Source organism: Centropristis striata, chromosome 16 (genome assembly GCF_030273125.1).
Source record: "Centropristis striata isolate RG_2023a ecotype Rhode Island chromosome 16, C.striata_1.0, whole genome shotgun sequence".
NCBI lineage: Eukaryota > Metazoa > Chordata > Actinopteri > Perciformes > Serranidae > Centropristis > Centropristis striata.
Genome location: NC_081532.1, coordinates 3,248,553 through 3,271,378, shown reverse-complemented (window position 1 = coordinate 3,271,378; position 22,826 = coordinate 3,248,553). Strand labels below are relative to the sequence as shown.

Here is a 22,826-nt window from a genome sequence, read left to right as displayed (position 1 = left end):
GCTATATCGCTAGTACAATATTTAATGGGGACTTTAATGCTTTATAAACCACTTAATAATCATTTACTTCAAATCATCATTATAGATTTTAACAAAAAAAATTTTGCGAACAAACAAAAAATTAAATATAATTTTTTTTAATGATACAAATAATTTAAGTAAAGTTAAAAAAAAAATACATATTATTATTATTACTATTATTATTATGGGGGTTGTGCTGTTTGAGTAATTGCAGGCAATTAGCCATTTCCCATGAAGTGAGATCAGGAATCAGGGTGTGTTTCTAATCCTATGTTGTCTTTATGAACCTGTCTGGTCTGTTTGGGCCTTTTAAACATCCCCAAAAGGAGGTCATATTTTGTGAAAAAAGTTGCAAATTTACTAGATTAAAGTGACAAATCTACAAGAAAAAAAGTTGCAGATTTAAGAGATTTAACCCTTTGATGCACAACATGGGTCTAAAGTGACCCGACAGAGTTTTTATGTTGTATATCGTTGCAATAAATTATTTTCATCATTCTGTATTCCAGGTTTTCCTCAATTAGTTTGTTTTTGATCATCATACACCCTCATTTTTTTGTTTTCATTTATTCATTTTTTAACAAAATCCCTTTTTGTGTCATTACTCTTCTAATGCACATGGGTCAAAAATTACCAATATCCATTTTTTAGCTAACTAGCTTGCTAAGCTAACTACTTAGCTAACTTTTTGGCTAAGTAGCTTGCTAAGCTAACTACTTAGCTAACTTCTTGGCTAAGTAGTTAGCTAAGTAGCCTGCTAAGCTAACTACTTAGCCTGCTAAGCTAACTACTTAGCTAACTTCTTGGCTAAGTATTTAGCTAAGTAGCCTGCTAAGCTAACTACTTAGCTAACTTCTTGGCTAAGTATTTAGCTAAGTAGCCTGCTAAGCTAACTACTTAGCTAACTTCTTGGCTAAGTATTTCGCTAAGTAGCTTGCTAAGCTAACTACTTAGCTAACTTCTTGGCTAAGTAGTTAGCTTAGCAAGCTAAATATAGATTGATTGATTGATTGATTGATTGATTGATTGATTGATTGATTGATTGATTGATTGATGATTCTGTGGTGTGTATTGGGCTTTATTATACAGTCATTTAGTACATGAACAAAAAAAACAGAACAAAGTTTATCAGTATCGTCTCAACAAAAATGTTTGACTGAAATTCATATTCAGTTTGGATATTATGTCTGCAGAGCTCTTTTACTACCACTAAATGATTAATTTGTATTTTCTGATCTTTTCTCAGGAAATGTTTTCATAACTTATTCTTCAGACGTTTCCTCAGAGATTCTTCCCTTCGTAGACTTCCTGACAAAGCAAGGCTTCAGACCAGCTGTAAGTTCCTCTTCTTAGTTCAAAGACATATTTTAATAAATAATAATAAACAACTTAACAGTTCACTTACAGGCCTTGAATTAATTTCACAGATTGACATATTTGACAGCCCCATCAGACGGATGGACATCAACAAGTGGCAGGACCAATACCTGAAAGATGTAAGTTATAAACCTGATATTATACACATTTTAACACTATTACTTTTCCTTATATTGTAATAAAAATGTAGTAAAACAAAATAATCAGTAATGACTTAATTAAATGTGACTTTGTACTTACTCATTTATTATTATTATTATTATTATTATTATTATTATTATTATCATTCTTCTTGTTATTATTATTATTATTATTATTATCATTGTTAATATTATTATTATTGGAATTATTAGTTATTATGTAATTAGTTTTGTGTTTACTTTAACTTTCAATTTGTTTTAGTTTTTGTATTAAACATGTAGTGAATGTGGCTAAAATGTGTTTTTTTTTCAGTGGTGGAATGTAACTAAGTACATTTAATCAAGTACTGTACGTAGGTAAAATTTTGAGGTACTTGTACTTTACATGTATATTTCCATTTTATGTAACTTTTTACTTCTACTTCACTGCATTTAGAGATGATATTGTATTTTTTACTCCACTACATTTATCCAACTTTAGTTACTTTAAAGGTTGAGATTTAACATAAAATAGATGATCAATTTAAAGTGATTAGACTTTTTTTTTTTAATTAAATATAATTATAACAGTTTATTAAGTAATTAAATGAGCCTTGTCTTTACTAAATTAAAACACTGCTTATATAAATGAATCAATACAAATAATGTAATTATTTAGAATATATTTAACAATCTGAGTGGGTCCATTCTGCATAACGAGTACTTTTACTTTTGATACTTTAAGTACATTTTTTTACTTCGGTAAGTTTTGAATGCAGGACTTTTACTTGTAGTGGAGTAATTCCACAGTGTGGTATTAGTACTTTTACTGAAGTAAGAGATCTGAATACTTGTTCCACCACTGTTTATTGTTTTTTTTAACAGCCATCAACTCTGATTATTATCGCCATCAGTCCAAAGTATAAGATGGACATTGAAGGATCCGTAGTGGACAGTCATGGTCTCCACACTAAATATATCCACACTATGGTGAGAATACATTTGTTTAAATGAGACATAATTCTGAGAATAATAGATATTTGGTATTTAAATGTTTATATTGTAATGTTCCAGATGCAGACTGAATTCATCCAACAAGGCAGCTTGAATTTCAGATTCATCCCACTTCTCTTCCTCAATGCATCGCAGGTCAGACAGTTAATAACGTTAACATTTAGAATTTTCTTTGTTTGTTTATTGTTGTTGTTTCAACATAATTTCCATCTGTTAACGCTCCTGTTGTGTTCATTTCTCAGGAACAGCAATAATGTTCCTGGTTTAATTTGACCTAGGCATGTTTAATTATCCAAAAATGTCAAAAACCAAAAAATCCCAATAAATATTGTTTATATTTCATTAATAACTCCATTACTAATTATTTTAATCAATATTTAGTGCAATGATGTTCTTGACCTCTCACTGATCATGGTTCAATGAGGATAATTCACTTGTTTTTCATGAAAAAAAAAAAAAAAAAAGTTTTACATTCAAAAGACCTACATATAAAATGCAATAGTTTTACATGACATTGACTTTTATATTTTTCTTTTCTTTTACATTTTTTTCTTTTTATGTAGTGATGTCGATAAATTAACACACTTCTTCTGTTCAGGGTCAAACTAACCCACTGACTTAAAATCAAGACAAAAGAGTCAAAAGGATTTGTAATAAAAGTGAATATGTTTTTGTTTTTGAACCAGAAATGAACAAAATTACAATACAACAAAATAAGCAATATGAATCTATCAAGTATTTGACACTTCTGTGACACTCTTTTAGCCTCCACTCTGACTCAAATTGACCAGAACAGAATCTAAAATACTGTATTGAAAATATGTGAAATGACCCATTTTCATTTTTCATGTTGATTAAACTTATTAAGCCAAGTTTCATCCCAAAAAAAAATACTTTTAACCATTTGTTTTTTAGATTTTTAACCCTCTAGAGTCCATGAAACAACCTGCACATTACTCCTCATTTTACCTGTGATATGTTATATTTACAACCTGTATTCATATTTGCAACATTTAAAATTCTGTGTAGTGAAGTTTAATTTTCAAGATCAGATTTTATGTTTTCCTTTGTTTCTTTTGGGTTGAAAATTTTAATCAAGTAAGTCAAAGTTTGAAATTAATGATCAGGACATATAGGTGAGGTAACGCTAAAAAACTGATACCAACATGGCATGGTGAAGATTTATTAACCCTTTATCAGTCAAAGAACTATATTTGGTAACTTCAGTGGATATCAAAATGAGGTCCTCATGTCTCTCTGTTCTGGTCGTAGAACCACATGGACTTGTATGAGGAGAACTTGACTATGACGGCATATTAAGGCCAAGTATGAATAAAAATAAAAATACAAACCAGGGGGGGAGTTGCAAATTTACTAGATTAAAGTGCCAAATCTACAAGAAACATATGTGCAGATTTAAGAGATTTAAAGTGGCAAATCTGCTCGAAAAAAGTCGCAGATTTACGAGACAAAAGTGGGGAAAAAACAACTTTTTCTCGCAGATTCACCACTTTAAATCTCATAAAAAATTTTCTCGTAGATTTGACTCCTTAATCTTGTAAACTTTTTTCTCAAAATATTACCCCCCTCCCCCGGGTCTGTATGTTTGTATTTTTTACACATTCTGGCTGTATGTAATATCCTCCAATATTCTCTAGGGTTGAAATTTGGAATTTGCAAGTATTTCAATGAGTGCCCTATTAAGGGTTAAAGGTCATAATAGCCCAAGATTTCAGAGGGTTAAACTTTGAAATGGGTCAATTCTCCCCGCACTAACAAGAGGATGAAACTTTTCTCTCCTCCAGATAACCTCCTGTTTATATAATCTCTCTACAGAAGCTGGTTCCCTGTTGGCTCCAGAACACTCGTGCGTACCGCTGGCCTCAGGACACCGAGGACCTGCTGCTGCGTCTGCTGAGGGAGGAGAGATACGTTCCTCCTCCGGTTCCTCTGGAGCTCACGCTCATCATCAGACCGGTCACCTGCAGCGCTGCTCCCTCCCTCTAGAGGAGGAAACACAGAGTTAATGCATGTTAGTTCAGGATCTGAGGAGTATTGTGCAGTTTGTACATTTAACATCTCAAAGTTAAGTGAATAACGTCTCATGTTGTATATAATGTACAGTCGTTTCAATAAAGTTTTTTTTTCCTGTGTACATAAACACAACACACCCACCACTTTAGATAGACTGTAGACTATTCAGACTGAAATATCCCAACAACTACTGAATAAATTCCAATTACATATCAAACATTCCTTCAATATACCAGAAGATGAATCCCAATAATTTTGGGTGATTCTCTGACTTTTCCTCTTGCATCAGCAGGAAGTCGACAATTGTGGTTTTAACTGACATGTTGCAACTATTGAATGAATTGTAAATAAATTATAATGAAACAGATACTCCGCTTTAGGATGATTGTAATAATTTTGGTGACCCCTTAAAGGAAATAGACTAATATAAAAGTAATCCCTCTCAATCATGAGTTAAGGCCAATACATTTTCTGCAAGAACAGAGAAATTTGTTCAAAAAGAAAGAATGATGTCGTTCTGTTCCTGCAGCCCCGGAAGAGAGAACATTTGGGTAGAACTTTTTTCTTGTGTGGTGTCCCACAAATATTGTGTGATTGGTCAGAAATTTGAATTTGAATGTGACAGGTGCTCCAGTGAGGGCCCTATGAAGAGTTCACAGGAGTTCTGCAGTGGAGTTTCTCGTGAAGTATGAAATATCCAGAACTAACTTTGTTCTTGTTCTTGCCGCCTCAAGAAAACAAACTAATGTCTCTATTTCCTTACTTATTTACTTACATTCTTACTTACTTACATTCTTACTTTCTTACTTTCTTACTTACTTTCTTACTTACTTACTTGCTTACTTTCTTACTTACTTTCTTACTTACTTTCTTACTTTCTTACTTTCTTACTTTCTTACTTTCTTTCTTACTTACTTACTTTCTTACTTACTTACTTTCTTTCTTACTTTCTTACTTTCTTACTTTCTTACTTTCTTTCTTACTTACTTACTTTCTTACTTACTTACTTTCTTTCTTACTTTCTTACTTTCTTACATTCTTACATTCTTACTTACTTTCTCACTTACTCATATAATAAACACAGTACTAATAAAGCATTTCAGCTGTTGCAGGTCACTTACAGGATAATAACAATAATAATAATAATAATAATAACAATAATACATTACATTTATATAGTGCATTTCTAGACACTCAAAGATGCAAAGATGATGAAACAGAGAATAAATAAATAAATAAATAAATAAATAAAAGAAAATAAATCACAAGAAGGATGTGATTACTAGATATTTCTTTATAGTTCATTGGTGAAGTAGTTTTATAATTTTGGAAACATGTTAATTTTGAAGCTGCCACATAAAACCGTGTGAGAAATGTGAGAACTTAAAGTGATGAGTAATGAAATAAAGTCATTTACAGTCACACACATACAGTAACAGTCAGCAGGAGAAATGTTTGCTGCTGCTGAACAGTGAATCTTTTCAGACAGTTTTTTTTTTTTTTTACCTGTGTTGTTGTCCATTCCTGCTCCTGATCACCGGATTTGTTCCAGTTTAGTGTGCAGATTAGAGTCCCTGACCAGTAGGGGGTCCTAATTCAGCCAACTGATCTCACACACCCCCCTTCAAGCAGCCAAAAAAGGGCCTTCCAGAGCTACTTTTTATTTACTTTTTATTTCCTTATTTCCTTACTTACTTCCTTATTTCCTTACTTACTTACTTACTTCCTTATTTCCTTATTTCCTTCCTTACTTACCTACTTATTTCCTTATTTCCTTCCTTCCTTCCTTATTTCCTTCCTTCCTTACTTACTTATTTACTTACTTACTTACTTCTTTTACTTATTTTCCTTGTAAACAGTTTCTAGAAGTGTACTGCACACATAATAAACACAGCACTAATAAAGCAATTCAGCTGTTGCAGGTCTAGACACTCAAAGATGCTTAACAGAGAATAAATAAAAGAAAAAGAATGAAAGGATCACAAGAAGGATGTGATTACTAGATATGGTTCATTGGTGAAGTAGTTTATAATTTTGGAAACATGTTAATTTTGAAGCTGCCACATAAAACCGTGTGAGAAATGTGAGAACTTAAAGTGATGAGTAATGAAATAAAGTAATTTACAGTCACACACATACAGTAACTGTCAGCAGGAGAAATGTTTGAGAAATGCTGCTGAACGGTGAATCTCTTCACAGACTGTTTTTTCACCTGTGTTGTTGTCCATTCCTGCTCCTGATCACCTGATTTGTTCCAGTTTAGTTTGCAGATTAGAGTCCCCAACCAGTAGGGGGTCCCAATTCAGCCAACTGATCTCACACACCCCCCTTCAAGCAGCCAAAAAAGGGCCTTCCAGAGCGCCTGGTGCTGCAGCTCCAGCTAAGAATAACCCTTTGGTTCAGGGAGATAAAGTTACTGTGGAGCCTCCCTGAGCTGCTCTGACCTATAGCCATGTGAGGCACCAATAACACTGGTGGGATATTCTGCCTGTTGCCCCTCACTCTCTGCTTCAGCTTGGCTCTTTCCTTCCCCGCCGTTGCTTTCCTTTCCTTGACCCCTCCTCTGCAAAGCTGCCGCACGGGCAGCTCCAAATTCTGCCACAAACACCTGCAAATCTAACAAATTATTCTTGATTTTTTCCTTTTTATTTTGTAAATCTCGGAGAAGCTCAACCTGTGGATTAAACACGTCAAGAAAAATGGAAGAAATGGAATAATTTAAATTGATTGGACACTTTTTTTTGCAGATAGGTGGATTCTGATTGGATTCCTGTTGAAGCTGTGGTTTTAAATTCACTTCTGCATGAAAAGGCTTTGAGCCCAACTTAAAGGATTATAGCTGAAGTTTCTCCATAGCAACCATGGCTGAAGGTACGACTGTTACACCTGCATCACATTAACAACATTTACTGTAAGCTGCACATAAAAGCCTCAGTGATATATGCCGTGTAATAAATTAGTGGCAGTGTTTTGAAACGGTGCGTCCTCAGAGGAAAATGTGTTGAAAGTTGGTTGCTATAAATACAGGATATCATGTAGCCTGTTGGAGTCTCAGTGTGACGGACACGACCGCTGCTGGAGCTGACCTCTGCTTTTTAACTTAGCATTCAGAAATAAACCTCTGCTCAAACAGGTTGTCATTTCTAACCAAACTTAAGACTTGTCTTTTTAATTTGGCTTTTACTTGAACCATTTTTAGAGTTTTTTCTGCTTGTGCATCTTAGTGTTATAACATCTTCTCTTTTATTTAATTATTTATGTGCTACTATTTATTAGTCTATTTTTATATGTGTGTATTTTTAATGCTCTGCTTCTTAATTACTTATTTATTCTTTTTATCTAGCTTTTTTTAAATATTGTTATTATTATTTACTTTTATTTTTTATTTTATTTTATTTTATCTTATTTTTATTTATTTTTTATTTTTATCTAATTAATTTCTAACCTGCCTCCAGTGTTTCCTCACTGCTCCATGTTTTTTTTGCTTTGTTTTTTTGTTTTTTGGGGGCCTGCTGCTGCTCCATGTTTTTAATGGGATGGTTGGTTGGAGGGCAGAGGGTGTTTGCTTGTTTCTATGTTTTGTTATTATTATTATTATTATTATTATTATTATTATTATTACTTTCTCCTTTTTTATGTAGAGCACTTTTTGTTGCATCTCTCTTTTATGAAAAGTGCTATATAAACAAAGTCTCATTGATTGAAAAATGAGTTGCTCATGTGTTGCTCAATCTCGTCTTTTGAGATCATTTTGAGCTTCTCATATTCATCATCATCATCATCATCATCATCATTTGTTCCTGAATTACTTCTCCTAAAGGACCCTTAGGAGCAAGAGATGAGCTAAAAAGAGACAAAGACATCATTAAGACAAAGGAGGTTGAGTTGAGAAAGACGTGGATAAAATGAGGAGATCTCATAGTTGTATATGCCTCTGATCTCAATTGTGTCTCGTTTATTTTGAAGGAGAATTGAATTGAGACACAATTGAGATCAGAGGCATATACAACTATGAGATCTCCTGAGTTTATCCCACGTCTTTCTCAACTCAACCTCCTTTGTCTTAGTGATGTCTTTGTCTCTTTATAGCTCATCTCTTGCTCCTAAAGGTGTCTTAGGAGAAGTTATTCAGAAACAAATGATGATGATGATGATGATGATACGAATATGAGAAGCTCAAAATGATCTCAAGAGACGAGATTGAGCAACACATGAGCAATTAATTTCTCCTACATGAATCTACTGATTGATAAAGCTTCAGGTTTTGTATGAACTGAGCAATAAAAGGCTGTTTTCCCTTTAGAATCAGTGAATATTTGTGGTGAAACACTGACACCATCTGTCCACCCTGATTTAAATCTACAGGGACTGTTTTGACTGTTTTCATAACTCAGCATTAGTAAATGAGGAAGTGAATCATGAGTGGGGTATGTTCACAGTGGGAAGGTGTCTCTAACACTTTGGCACCAGGTCCCAGTCTGAAAGTACGTCAGTGTTGACGATGGCGAGGATTTAATTTAATGCCACCACAGGAATGTTCCACTGGACTAAACAGGTGGGAAACATGTGATTATATGTTTGGATAACCTGATGAAAGAGAATCACACATGATTTCCATCTTTTCTGATCTTTTTTAATCTGATGAGATGTAACCACAGTGCAAAAAAAGGCAACTTGTATTTTTTGGCCTAAGACAGTGATTTAAGTTGGTAAAATTTGGAAATATAAATTATTGACATTTAGGGCAATAATGTAAGTTAGCACAACAAAGGAAGCCAGTTGTCTGCTCAAAAACAAGTTGGTGAGTTGTTGTTACTTATATCTTTAAGTTGGGGTTCACAACAAGGGACAATAGTTCTGATAACTCTTATTTCTTTGTTGAGAAATGCGGGAAAGCGGTGAAATTCATTAGCGAAAACTAGCGGCTAACTGATGCTAGCGACTATCTGATGCTAGCGGCTAACTGATGCTAGCGGCGCTGCTTGTTACAGCTACAAGAGTAGCCATTAGCGTATCAATGCTAACTCAAAATTGTGGTCACAACATTAGCTGACATTTCATAGCGGCGTTACAATCGTGCCAATTCAGCACATTGCAGAAGTTAGCAGAAGTAAGGATTAAAAGTTATTACAATGTTAAATTATAAGTTAGTACAACTTACAGTTGAGTTGACAAAAATCTGAATTCAGAGTTGAGCAAACTCAAAAACAAAACTTAAAATATTTAGTTTAATTGTCCGACTTAAAATTTTATCGAAGTTTGTTGCCTTGAAATTTTTAGTTCACCCAACTTTTCTTGTTTTGCAGAGCAGTCAGTTGCATCTAATTCATATAATAACAACAACATCAGTTCAGTTTAAAGTTTAAATCACAAAGGAAATGCGTCTCACCTGTCACGGTTTAGCTGCAGTGTGTTTATACTGGAGAGGACATTATTATATTATTATTATTATTATTATCCCAACGATACCACAGGAACATCCTAATTTAACATTTGCCCAAATCAGGCTGATGTGTTTGTTGGGTTTAATTTAAGAGCTGATATCTAGACATTTAACATGGTTTTCTTGATAATGATTTTGGTTATTATCAAGAAAACAATGGAAAATAAGACAAACATTTTTGTGGTCCTTTTAATAATATGATTATTTAAAAAACTGCAACCGTGACATTTAACAGTAAAAACATGCCAGTGATCTCTTTTGTGTTACTATTATCAAGCTGTTATGTAAGTAGGTAACATGATCTTTAATAAATCTTGTCATACATACAGACACTGATATATTTGCAATTTTGCTAATATTTTGGCTCTGCTGAGATATTGCTCTGGCTCTAGTATTTTCAAATGGTGTAGGGTAGAAATAACACTGAAAAAAGTTCAACACTTTCCCAAAGCACTCATGAAGTCAACCTGCATTTCACTATATGTATGTGTGACGGCCCCAGGCCCCACCCGGGTGTGGGTGTGTGTGTGTGTTTGTGTGTTTGTTTGTTTGTTTGTTGTTTCAGGGTGCTGGATTGGATCCGATTGGAGGCAGCTGGCCACTGTCTCCACGCCTTTAAAACCCGCCCTCCTGAGGGGTTTGGTCTTTTTTTTTTCCCTTGGCATCATGGAGGAGCTGATCACCTTTGTTTGAGTTCTCTGTGTTTAGTTTTCCATTATATTAAGTTGACCGAGTAGTATGTTTTTTGTCAGCTCCTTTGGTTTAGTTTAGTAAAGATTTGGTTATGTTGTTTCATGTTGGATTCATTTTGTTAAAATAAATTATATTTTTCCATTTAATCCCTACATGCTTCCTTAGTTTTGTGTGGTCTGTGAGCCGGATCATAACAAATTGGGGGCTCGTCTAAAAAGAGAATAGGTTGTAAGTGGTGTTAATTGTTTGGTTATGGTGATATATGTTTTTTGTGGTTGTTGTTTGTTTGTAATGGCGCTTTGTTGGGAGTTCACGCGTTTCCTTTGTGCCGGCAGGGAAGTGGCGGGACTGATGGGTTTCCCCAGGGAGTGACGTCATCCTTGGGATTCCCTTTCTAGCGTCCAGTTTAGGAAGCTTATGTTGGGATTTGGAATGTGGTTAAGTATTTTTCTTGGTTATGTAGTCCAGGGAATTAAAGGATGTAGTGCAGATTTTGCCTTTGTCGATTTTGTGAGACAGTCGCGGGACAGGGAGAAGTGAGCACTGACCGTTTTTATGCGCATAATGCACCTGTTGAGATGACTCCCCTGTAGGCATAGCGCGGTTCCTCTTTGGGATTCGTGTGCAGTACATGTAGTGTGGGGTGAAAGTGGTTGGAGCGGTTGTCTCGGGAGCACGTCCGTAGTGTTGGCGGGGTTGCCAGCGTGCTGGTCGCCTTTGTCCACACTACTGGTTTTTAGTGCGTAAATACCCGCCGTGAGTACCCCCTGAAGACTAGGGTTGAGTTAGGTAGATCGGGTTAGGCAGTTAGAGGGGACGCTCGACTTTATGAGGTTTGTAGCCCTCGGTTGCGCATGGGTGGGGTCAGTGTTGTGCTTTTTTGTTGTTACCGGAGACTGTCTGGTGTGGTTAAATCATGGCATCAGTGGAAGATTTTGTGCGCGCTCCGTCGGAGGCGTTATTGGATCAATGTAACAGAGATCAGCTGTTGAAAATAGCAGAGCATTTTGTAATATCGGTAGGTGACAAAAGATTAAAAGATAATGTTCGGGCTATTATTAAGGCAAATTTGTATGAGTTAAATGTTCTTAAACCATTGCAGGAATCACCGGTTGTAACTAATCTGGCTGGGGCGGATGGGTTGCAGGGCGCACTCGCGGAGCCTGGCCCTGAGCTGGCCTTGAGTTTTGAGCAGCAGAAGGAATTGCTGAGATTGCGGATGCAACTAGAGACGGGAAAAGAGTTGGAATTGGAAAAATTGCGACAGAGAGCAGAGTTTGATAAAGCGGTGGCTGTGGAACAAATACGGCAGCAAACAGAAAAAGCTAAACTTGATTTGGAAGCTATGAAGTTGAATCTGCTTAAGGAGGGAAAATTGTCTGATGTGTCAATGAATGAGTCGACTCGGATTGGTGATCACTCGCGGGACATTGTGAGTAGTTTACGGTTGGTACCGAGATTTAATGAGAGGGAGGTTGAAATTTTTTTCACGTTGTTTGAGCGAGTTGCAGATGCAAGAGGCTGGGATGATGCGGACCGCACGGTCTTGCTGCAGTGCGTATTAACGGGACGCGCGCAGGAGGCTTTTTCCTCGTTGACAACAGAGGATAGCGGTAATTATGTGAAGGTTAAAACGGCAGTTTTGAAAACTTATGAAATGGTCCCCGAGGCTTATCGACAGCGATTTAGGAGCTGGAAAAGGGGGGACAAATCATGCTTAGAGTTTGCCCGTGATTTGTTAACTCACTTCAACCGCTGGTGTTCAGCAGCTGAGGTAAAAGACTTTGATGGTTTGTGTAACTTGATGGTGCTTGAACAGTTTAAAAATTCGGTTCCGGAACGAGTTGCAATGTACTTAAGTGAACAGAAAGTGAAAACGGCTGCAGAGGCTGCTGCGTTAGCGGATGATTATTTGTTGACCCACAACGTCGGTGGAAATCCGCGTACTGCGTTTGGCGCTGGCAGGGGGAATGACCTTGTTGGTGGGCTGCAGTTCTCTGGGCGTCCTGGTGGAGGATAACATAGTGGCAGATGCCCTGTCGAGAGCCCATGCCAGTAGTTTCATGTCTTCATTATGAATGTTTCTGTCTTTCTCTTAAATTTGCTTCAAGGTACCAGTAGCTGAGATGGGATAGAAACTACATGATAGTGGACAAGTGGAAAAACTGTTAAGGTGAATCTGTATTTTGGAAGAATGTAATTTTTGTGATTGTTATTTCAAATATATGCATTGGTATGGGTAAAGATTATTAGTAAAAAATGATGTAGTTGTGCAAATTGTTGTTTACAGGTTGTAGCAGGCCAGGGTTGGGACCCTGTCTTTATGGGGGGGGGTGTGACGGCCCCAGGCCCCACCCGGGTGTGGGTGTGTGTGTGTGTTTGTGTGTTTGTTTGTTTGTTTGTTGTTTCAGGGTGCTGGATTGGATCCGATTGGAGGCAGCTGGCCACTGTCTCCACGCCTTTAAAACCCGCCCTCCTGAGGGGTTTGGTCTTTTTTTTTTCCCTTGGCATCATGGAGGAGCTGATCACCTTTGTTTGAGTTCTCTGTGTTTAGTTTTCCATTATATTAAGTTGACCGAGTAGTATGTTTTTTGTCAGCTCCTTTGGTTTAGTTTAGTAAAGATTTGGTTATGTTGTTTCATGTTGGATTCATTTTGTTAAAATAAATTATATTTTTCCATTTAATCCCTACATGCTTCCTTAGTTTTGTGTGGTCTGTGAGCCGGATCATAACATATGTTTGTTATATACAGGGAGAAGTGGAACTGACAGTAAAAAAAATTTTGTGTCTCTTTTGCAGTTTTTTGCATCTATTTTTAGAAAATGTACTTTTCTATGTGGTTATTTTGTGTCTCTGTGTAATCAGTTTGGGTCGTTTGTAGCTGTTTTGTGTCTCTTTGTGGTGGTTTTAAGTCTATTTTAAGTTGTTTTGTGTCTTTGTGATTGTTTGCATGTATCTTTTTTCTTTTCTAATGTCTAGTTCTGTCGTCTATTGTGTGTCTATTTGAGGTAATTTTAGGTTGTTTAAAGTTGTTATGTGGTGTCACTTAGTGTCTCTTTGTGATTGTTTTGTGTTTTTTTTCATTGCAACATTTTGTGGGTCAGGAGCCCTGTACTCTTGGGCCCCATTCAGTAATCCATCAATGCCTGTTCTAGTGTAGCGGAGGCAACAGTCAGACCAAGCAGTAGGGCTGGGCGATATATCGATATAAAAGATATATTGATATATTTTTAAATGTGATATGGAATTAGACCATATCACATAAATCAATATAGTGCAATTGTTTTCTTTCTTTATATATAAATGCTGCCCTCACTAGGATTTGTCATATTTAGTTCTTTTGTAATGTTCGTTATTCTTTTCTCATATACAGTTGCAAGAAAAAAGTATATGAACCCTTTGAAATTGCCAAGTTTTCTGCATTAATTTGTCATAAAACGTGATCTTATTTGCATCTAAGTCGCAAGTATAGACAAACACAACATGCTTAACCTAATACCACACAAACAATTATAATATTTCATGTCTTTATTGAACACATCCATTAAACATTCAAAGTGATGCAGATCAGATCACATTTTATGACAAATTAATGCAGAAAACTAGCCTGGGTATACCCAGACTGCCTTACGCGCTCAAATTTAATTTCGAACCTCCAGGCGGTCTGGAAACCAAGCCAGTTTCTTAGCCCTGCTTTAGGGATCCAATCACAGAGCGGGGAGGGACGGTGAGATGATGACGCGTACTACTCGGCACTTGGAAGCTTTCCGGATCCAACATGGCTGCTGCAGACGCGAAACTCTCTTTAGCTGTAGATGGTGTTTTAAATAGTTTAGAGCGAAAGCTGAAAGGCGAAAGGTCTCTCGGCGGCTCCGCTGTCCCCCGGCTCGTAGCCAGATCACCGGTAGCGGGGCTATTAGCGCCGCACCGATGGTCTCGGCGGCTCGGCGCAACGAGCCGCCGAGACCATCGGTCACCGCCGGTGATCTCGCTACCAGCCGGGGGACAGCGGAGCCCCCAGAGACCCGCAGCAGCTTGTTTGTTGCCCATAAAATCAGTGGATGTGTGTGGCTGAATGACATGAGGGGGAATAAAGCGTGAAAATAAATAATCTTGCAGAAAGCGAGAACTGGAGAAGCAAAGCAGCAGCAACACTCTCTCACAGACACACACACAACAAACATCCATCTCTGTAGCTCTACTACGTCATCTGGTATAACTGATCTGATTGGCTAAGAGCTACCTACAGACGCTTTGATAGACATTCTAAGCGTCCAATAAACGGCTCTGGAGGATCGTAAACCACGCCTCCTCTACGGAGAAATGAACGGCAGGTGTCCAGACCTAATCTCCAATGAGATTTGGTCTGGTGTTAGCCAGGCTAGCAGAAAACCATGTAATTCCAGAGGGTTCACATGCTTTTTCTTGCAACTGTAAATATATTTATTTCAGAAAAAGACTGGCCTATTTTATTTCATAGGCTTTTATTTTAGATATTTTGTTTAATTTAAATGTGCACTTTATGGAGCTTTGATTTTTTTATTTAAAAAAAACGGTCTCCTGTTATATAGTATTTATGTTCACTTAAAAATTCAAGTTGGCTTTTTTGCTCTCACTTTACGATAAAAATATCGGACTATATGACTTTTGGTCCATATCGCCCAGCCCTACCAAGCAGCAAAAGCTGTTGAAAGTTCTCAGAGTGACTTTAGTACCTTTTTTTCCTCCATATGAAGCAGCCGCCTCCTCTTCCTCCTCCTCTTCCTCGGCGGCGGCCGGCGGGTCCAGAGGTCTGGGGTTCTTCGGGAAGCTGAAGATGTCTGCAGAGCTGCTGATCGCTCTGGCTGCTCTGCTGTCCTGGGTGGTGGTGGGAGTGGTGATGTTTGACTTTGTGGAGTACAAGACAGTTCCTGGTAAGAAATCACAAACACCTTCAAATCTGTATTTTTTTAAAATCATTTCAACCATAAAACATGCAGACATACATATAAATAAATGTATCTTTCTCAGACATTCAGCAGATAGTTTCCGACCCTGTTCAAGCTGTAAACGACGCCGTTGATGAAGTCTCCAGTCTGCTCAATAAGTTTCAAGGTACACAAGAGAAAAAGCATGCATGGCACACTTGTTTAGTTGTGTATTCTGCCCTACAAAGTCTAACTGCAGTAACTACATTTTTGGTCGAAATTGAATTATAACTAAAAATGAACCCCTTGATGTCTGTTTTATCTTGTGACAAAGTTTTAGATTTCAATTTTGCTTTATTTCAGAGAAATAATGATATAAAAACCACAAAATCCAACTCAAAACCAAAGCAGTAATTGCACTTACCACAGTCAGCTTTGGATATATATATATACTAGTTTAAACATAAAAAATAATAGAAATTATAAGTTTATTTGAAAGGGAAATTATTATCTAGATCAGGGGTCTCAAACTCAAATTACCTGGGGGCCACTGGAGGCAGTATCAAAATGACCAAAAAAAGTCGCAAAATTACTAAAAAAGACACAAAATGACCAAAAAAGACACAAAATTACAAAAAGACACAAAATGACTGAAAAAACACTAAATTACCTTTTTTTTTAAAGACACAAAATGACAAAAAATACAAAAAATGACAAAAAAAGACAAAATATGACCAAAAAAAGACACAAAATTATTTTAAAAAGACATACAATTATTTTAAAAAGACATAAAATTATTTTAAAAAGACATAAAATTATTTAAAAAAGACATTAAATTATTTTAAAAAGACATTAAATTATTTTAAAAAGACACAAAATTACCAAAGCAAGACACAAAAAACACAGTTAAAAAACATACATTAAACAAACAAACATTAAAACTGTTTTTCTCAGTTTTACCCTTTGCATAGTTACTGCAGTTAGACTTTGTAGGGCAGAATTGTATTATATATTGAAATATATGACTTGAATATGTATCTCTCGGCCCGTAGAATGTGCTCCTGATTTAAGTGACCCGTCGTCTGTTGCCACGTACGCAGCTGAAGAAATATCGGAAGCAAAAGATGGATTTGTTCGCTATTTCTCAGATGACGAAGGTATGAAAACACATTAAAAAAAGTTCAATATCTCAGCATCGATTTGGTGTAACCTAACAATGACTCTAATAATCTCCAGGGAACTTCTACCTCAGCTACGTGGACCCCGTGGTCATCGGTCGACAAGCTTTCCACTCAACTAACGACTTCATGAGCGACGTTACGGGATCCATAAAGGACACACTGTGTGCTTTGGTGGACACTGTACTGGGTACTATATTGGACATAAATAAAGGTATGTATTTCCATATTTAATGCCTAATCTGACTAAGGAATCTGTCTGGCTTTCTTTTTTATTCACAAGCAAATAACATGATTAGGTGCGTTTCCACTATAGTCTAATACCTGGAATGAGGCGGGTCTCCCTCGCCGAAACGACCCTAATTTGAATATGAGCCGCCCCTAGTGGCTGTTTGACCGGCCGTTTTATGTCCCTGTAGAAGAGCAGGGTCTTTTTTTTTCCCCCTGAAAAAAGCCTGGTTGCTGATTGGATAGAACGCTAAGCAGGATGTGACATAGTACTGGACGCCACAACAACAGGCGCCATTTGTAAAAGCCAGCGAAGCAGTGTTGCCAACTTAGCAACTTTGTTGCTATAATTAGCAACTTTTCGGCTCTTCGTAATGAGCTGCGGAGGCTTGTGGCTCGTTAAGAAGAGTGAGAACGAGTCGAAGCAGCACATTCCTCCTGCAGCAGTCTCTCCCAGCTGCAGTCACAGAGCCGTATGTGCTAACAGGCTAACAGTTAGCTCTGTAGCAGTACAGTGTGTATGTGCTAACAGGCTAACAGTTAGCTCTGTAGCAGTACAGTGTGTATGTGCTAACAGGCTAACAGTTAGCTCTGTAGCAGTACAGTGTGTATGTGCTGCTGCTGCAGGAGGTGTTCACTTAGCGATCTCTGTTTGTTTACAACAAGCAGCGGACACTCTGTGCACAGTTAGCGATGCCGGTTTGTTTACGTTCAGCGGCGGACTCTTTGAGTACAGTTAGCATGCCCGTTTGTTGTTTGCCTAGTTTGGTTATTAATAAATGAATTTTCCCCTCAGGAAAGGTGGACGTCAGCCACGTTGACCCTGTGGTCATCGGCAGAGGGGTCTTTGGGGCTACTAATGACTTTGTGAGTGGAGTGGGGGGCTACATCCAGGGTCTGCTCTGTGGCATTTTGGACACAGTTCTGGATGTAGTAAAAGGTATTTATGCTCCTAATTTAATTAATATTTGTATAATAATCTGTAACCTCTTCAAATGTTACAATAACACTTTAAGATAGCATATTTATTTTTGCATATTTGTCCTTATCTGATGTTATTCTTCCCTAGGAACTGTGGACATCAGCTTCATGGATCCTGTGGTAGTTGGCAGAAATGTCTTCAGTGCCACTAATGACACTGTGAATGGACTAGTGGGATACATCCAGGACGTACTCTGCACCATCATAGACTCTATACTGGATATAACAAAAGGTACGAGTCATATTTAAACCTTTGTATTGTTCCTGGTGCTTTATAAACATGATATACAGTCATGGAAGGAATTATTAGACCATTGTTTTCTTCAGTTTCTTGTTCATTTTAATGCCTGGTACAACTAAAGACAAATATAATGATAACAACAAAAAAAGGTCATAAGAGTTTAATTTAAGAGCTGATATCTAGACATTTTCCATGGTTTTCTTGATAATAACCAAAATAATTATCAAGAAAATCATTAGGGCTGGGCATCACCAGGTACCTCGCGATACGATACTATCACGATATTTTGCCCACGATAACAATAATATCACGAAACAGTGATTCTGCGATAACCGATGTATTGCAAGAAATTTCATCCACGATACATCACGATATCTGTGTCACTGAAGAAATTCAGAATTTATTGACTGCACTTCTTTCTTTAAGGGAAGAATGATACAAAATAATGCTTCACCAAAATATTTTCTGTCCGTGCAAATTAACAGAAAATTGTAAAACACAAAATGAATGCAGAAAATACACATTTCAATGCTAGTATTATCAACTTCTTCTCTGTAAACATGGACACATACCAGTGCTGCTTAACAAGCAGAATCAAATTGTTTTATGAAAACTGGCAAATTTTACTGCATATAAAAAATAAACATTGTAAATGTAACTTAAACCTGCACTGCAGATTGCACATACATTTCAGTGCTAATACTTATTATTATATTTGTCCAAACAAATTAACCTTTAGTTGTACCAGACATTAAATGAACAATAAACTGAGGAAAACAATAGTGGTCTAATAATTTTTTCCATGACTGTATTATTACTTTCCCCTCTTTCTCTCCATTTCACTATCAATAACGCCTTAAAATGACCAAAAAAGATTATAACGTCTGTATTGTTGAATCCTTATTTGTTGCCTAAATTCATTACTAAATCAACATTTTTACTCAATAACGGTAAGCTTTTGTTTGTTTTTTTTGGGTGTATAACAGTACTATTGTTTTGTGTTAAAAGTTAATCATTACTAGTTTTCTAATGAGTCTTTAACTGTCTTTTCAAATACTGATTTATGAATGTTGAAGTGACTAACTGGAGTTCTGGCCTGAATGTTTGTTCTCCTCAGGAACCACTGACATTAGCTTCATTGACCCCGTGGTTGTTGGCAGAAATGTCTTCAGTGTTACTAACGACTTTGTGGGCGGAATAGCAGGATACATCCAGGATGTTCTCTGTGTCATCTGTGATGTCATACTGGACACAGTGGAAGGTACAGTATGTTAACACTTTAACTAGTTCTGACTGATTAGAGAGGTTTTATGATGTACTTATCCACAGTGACTTTAACCTTTAACCATATTTTCTACTAGGGCTGCACAATTATGGCCAAAATGATAAACATGATTATTTTAATAAATATTGTGATCACGATTATTCATCGTGTTAGGGAAAACATCAGTATTTTTATTGCACTACTTTTAAACAAACAATAGGAACAGTTTTTAGTGTCTGGTGCTTGTTGTAAACAAACAGAGATCGCTAAGTCAACACCTCCTGCAGCAGCAGCACATACACACTGTACTGCTACAGAGCTAACTGTTAGCCTGTTAGCACATACACACTGTACTGCTACAGAGCTAACTGTTAGCCTGTTAGCACATACACACTGTACTGCTACAGAGCTAACTGTTAGCCTGTTAGCACATACACACTGTACTGCTACAGAGCTAACTGTTAGCCTGTTAGCACATACACACTGTACTGCTACAGAGCTAACTGTTAGCCTGTTAGCACATACACACTGTACTGCTACAGATCTAACTGTTAGCCTACCAATGTACTGCTACAGAGCTAACTGTTAGCCTGTTAGCATATACACACTGTACTGCTACAGAGCTAACTGTTAGCCTGTTAGCATATACACACTGTACTGCTGCAGAGCTAACTGTTAGCCTGTTAGCAATTTGCAGACTGGACGCTAAGGGGTTAACATCCCCTCCGACTCTGCAGCTGGGAGAGACTGCTGCAGGAGGACTGTGCCGCTTCGACTCCTTCTTACTCTTCTGCAGGTCATTAAGAAGAGGAAGAACGAGCCTCTAAAAGTCTCCAATAACACCAGAAAAAGTCGCTGGATTTGTCGCCAGATGCTTTTTTGAAAAATAGTCTCTAAGGGGGTCTGAAAAGTCGCTAAATATAGCAACAAAGTCATTAAGTTGGCAACAAGCTGCTTTACCGGCTTTTACAAATGTTGCGTGTTGTTGTGGTGTACTATGTACTAGTACTATGTCACATCCTGTTTAGCGTTCTATCCAATCAGCAACCAGGCTTTTTTCAGGGTATAAAACCCCCCCTGGTGGTTGGTGGACTACTGGTGTAGAAAGTGCTTGATTAGATATGCAGGAGAGACGCATTTTAAAATGGAAATATCACCAACGATCAGGTTAATTTAATCATGGCGGCCAAAATTGATCACAATTAAAATTCAATTAATTGTGCAGCCCTATTTTCTGCTGTGAGATTGTGTACCACTACACCTGTATCTGACCTGAGCTGTCTGTTGACCAGATATCCTAAATGCTGTTGGCTTCAGCCCCACGTTGGTTCTGAAGAGAACGGCAGAAATCACCAAAGAACAGGTCGAGATGCTCTGGAGCTACATTCCCTCAGTACTGACTGGAGAGCAAGGTCTGTTTCACATATGACGATAAACAATTTACAAATCGTCCACTTTATAATTGCGAGTCTTAGGAGTGCTCCATGAAATTAATACAAATGTGAAAGAAAAAGAAAATAGATTATAAGAGGAAAAAATAAAAAAATAATAATTAAATACTAGTCAATTAATCAAAACATTTTTTAAAAAGTGAAGTTATTCCTTTACAAGTGTATTTGAAAAATGTGAAGAAAAAGAAAGATAATAAAAGAAAGAAAATAAAATAATAAACAATTAAATACTAATTAATAATTAATAATACAATAAATGTTAATTTATTCATGTACATATTTATTTTAACAATGTGAAAGAAAAAGAAAACAGATAATAAAAGAAATAAATAAAATAATAAATAATTATATCCAAATTAATAATACAATTAATGTAAATGTATTCATTCATATATTAAAAAAATACATTTATTGACTTACCTCTTTATTGCATATCACTTTTATTATTTTATCACTTTCATTATTTTAGGAGGAATTATTTCATTATTTATATTAATTGTATTTTTGGAAGTAAGTTGTATTTTTTTAGTGTTATGAACAGCATCTTAAAGTGATTCTGTGCTGATATTTCAGGGATCTTGCCTGAAGTTTCCATCGACCCGATGAAAGTGGTGGAAGACGCCGTGTTGGAGATGTCAGACAAGAAGGATTTGTTCGTGGCTTACATGTCCAGCATGCTGGTTGGTGAACCAGGTATGCTTGGTTTTATTAATTCTATACAATGATAACCTAATCTAAAATTTAGTTTGGAGATAAAAGAAATACATATATACAGTTTTAGTTTTGTTGTGATTTTTTGTTTTCAAATTCAGTTAGTTTTAATGAGGTTTTAGAATGTGTTTGCTAGTTTTAATTAGTTTTTAAGTTGACAAAGACGAAAACAAAGGACATTTTCACTATAATTTTAGTTAGTTTTAGTTAGTTTTGTAACCACAAAATACAGTTTCAGTTAGTTTGTTTTTTTTTTTTTTAAACTCTCGTTTTTATTTTTATTTCAGTTAACAAAAATGTTTTTTCAATTCTAGTTTTCGTTATTTCGTTTCGTACACATTGATGCATACTTTTTTATTTCTCTATTTCAGGTGAACCTGTCACCCCACCAGTTGTAAATGTAGTAACTGAAAAAGGTTTCACTTTTTATCACAATTTTAATACACCAAAACATTTTACTAGAATACAGTCATGGAAAAAATGATTAGACCACCTTTGTTTTCTTCAATTTCTTGTTCATTTTAATGTCTGGTACAACTAAAGGTACATTTGTTTTTGTTCAAATATAATGATAACTACAAAAATAGCTGATAAGAGTTTAATTTAAGAGCTGATATCTAGACATTTTCCATGGTTTTATTGATAATGATTTTGGTTATTATCAAGAAAATCATGGAACATGGTGGTCTAATATTTTTTTCCATGACTGTATGTCTGCAAATGACTCCCCATTGACACAACATGTCTCTTTGTTTAGATGAAACTGTGGCTCCCCCGTCTGATATAAAGTTGGTAGAAAGGAAAGGTAAGTAATAACACAATTATTCTCCCTTTTTTCTTACTGCACTGCAAAAAAAGAAAAGTTGGCTGAACTCAAAATTTAAAGGCAACAAACTTCGATACAATTTTAAGTTGGATAATTAAACTAAATATTTTAAGTTTTGTTTTTGAGTTTGCTCAACTCTGAATTCAGATTTTTGAATTTATAATTTTACATTGTAATAACTTTTAATCCTTACTTCTGCTAACTTCTGCAATGTAATGAAATGTCAGCTAATGTTGCGACCACAATTTTGAGTTAGCATTGATACGCTAATGGCTACTCTTGTAGCTGTAACAAGCAGCGCCGCTAGCATCAGTTAGCCGCTAGCATCAGTTAGCTG

At 36.3% G+C, this 22,826-nt stretch overlaps 1 protein-coding gene and 1 long non-coding RNA gene across 2 annotated transcripts; both read left to right on the top strand.

The window, feature by feature from the left end:
* The first annotated feature begins 1,148 nt into the window (after positions 1-1,148).
* LOC131987805 (E3 ubiquitin ligase TRAF3IP2-like) lies at positions 1,149-4,844 on the top strand. The gene is made up of 5 exons (XM_059352673.1): positions 1,149-1,356; positions 1,449-1,517; positions 2,403-2,507; positions 2,592-2,666; positions 4,368-4,844. The coding sequence occupies exons 2-5, from the start codon at positions 1,479-1,481 to the stop codon at positions 4,536-4,538; spliced, it is 390 nt and encodes a 129-aa protein (XP_059208656.1). The 5' UTR covers positions 1,149-1,356; positions 1,449-1,478; the 3' UTR covers positions 4,539-4,844.
* Positions 4,845-21,523: 16,679 nt separating this feature from the next.
* Positions 21,524-22,468, top strand: LOC131987806 (uncharacterized). Its single transcript, XR_009395828.1, has 3 exons — positions 21,524-21,645; positions 22,035-22,079; positions 22,421-22,468. It is a non-coding gene; the product is annotated as an uncharacterized LOC131987806 (long non-coding RNA).
* Positions 22,469-22,826: the final 358 nt, after the last annotated feature.

Coding starts and splice junctions, on each gene's coding strand:
- LOC131987805 (XM_059352673.1), top strand. CDS start 1,479: ATGGACATCAACAAGTGGCAGGACCAATACCTGAAAGAT. Junction 2,508..2,591: donor CTAAATATATCCACACTATG/GTGAGAATACAT, acceptor GTAATGTTCCAG/ATGCAGACTGAATTCATCCA. Junction 2,667..4,367: donor TCTTCCTCAATGCATCGCAG/GTCAGACAGTTA, acceptor ATCTCTCTACAG/AAGCTGGTTCCCTGTTGGCT.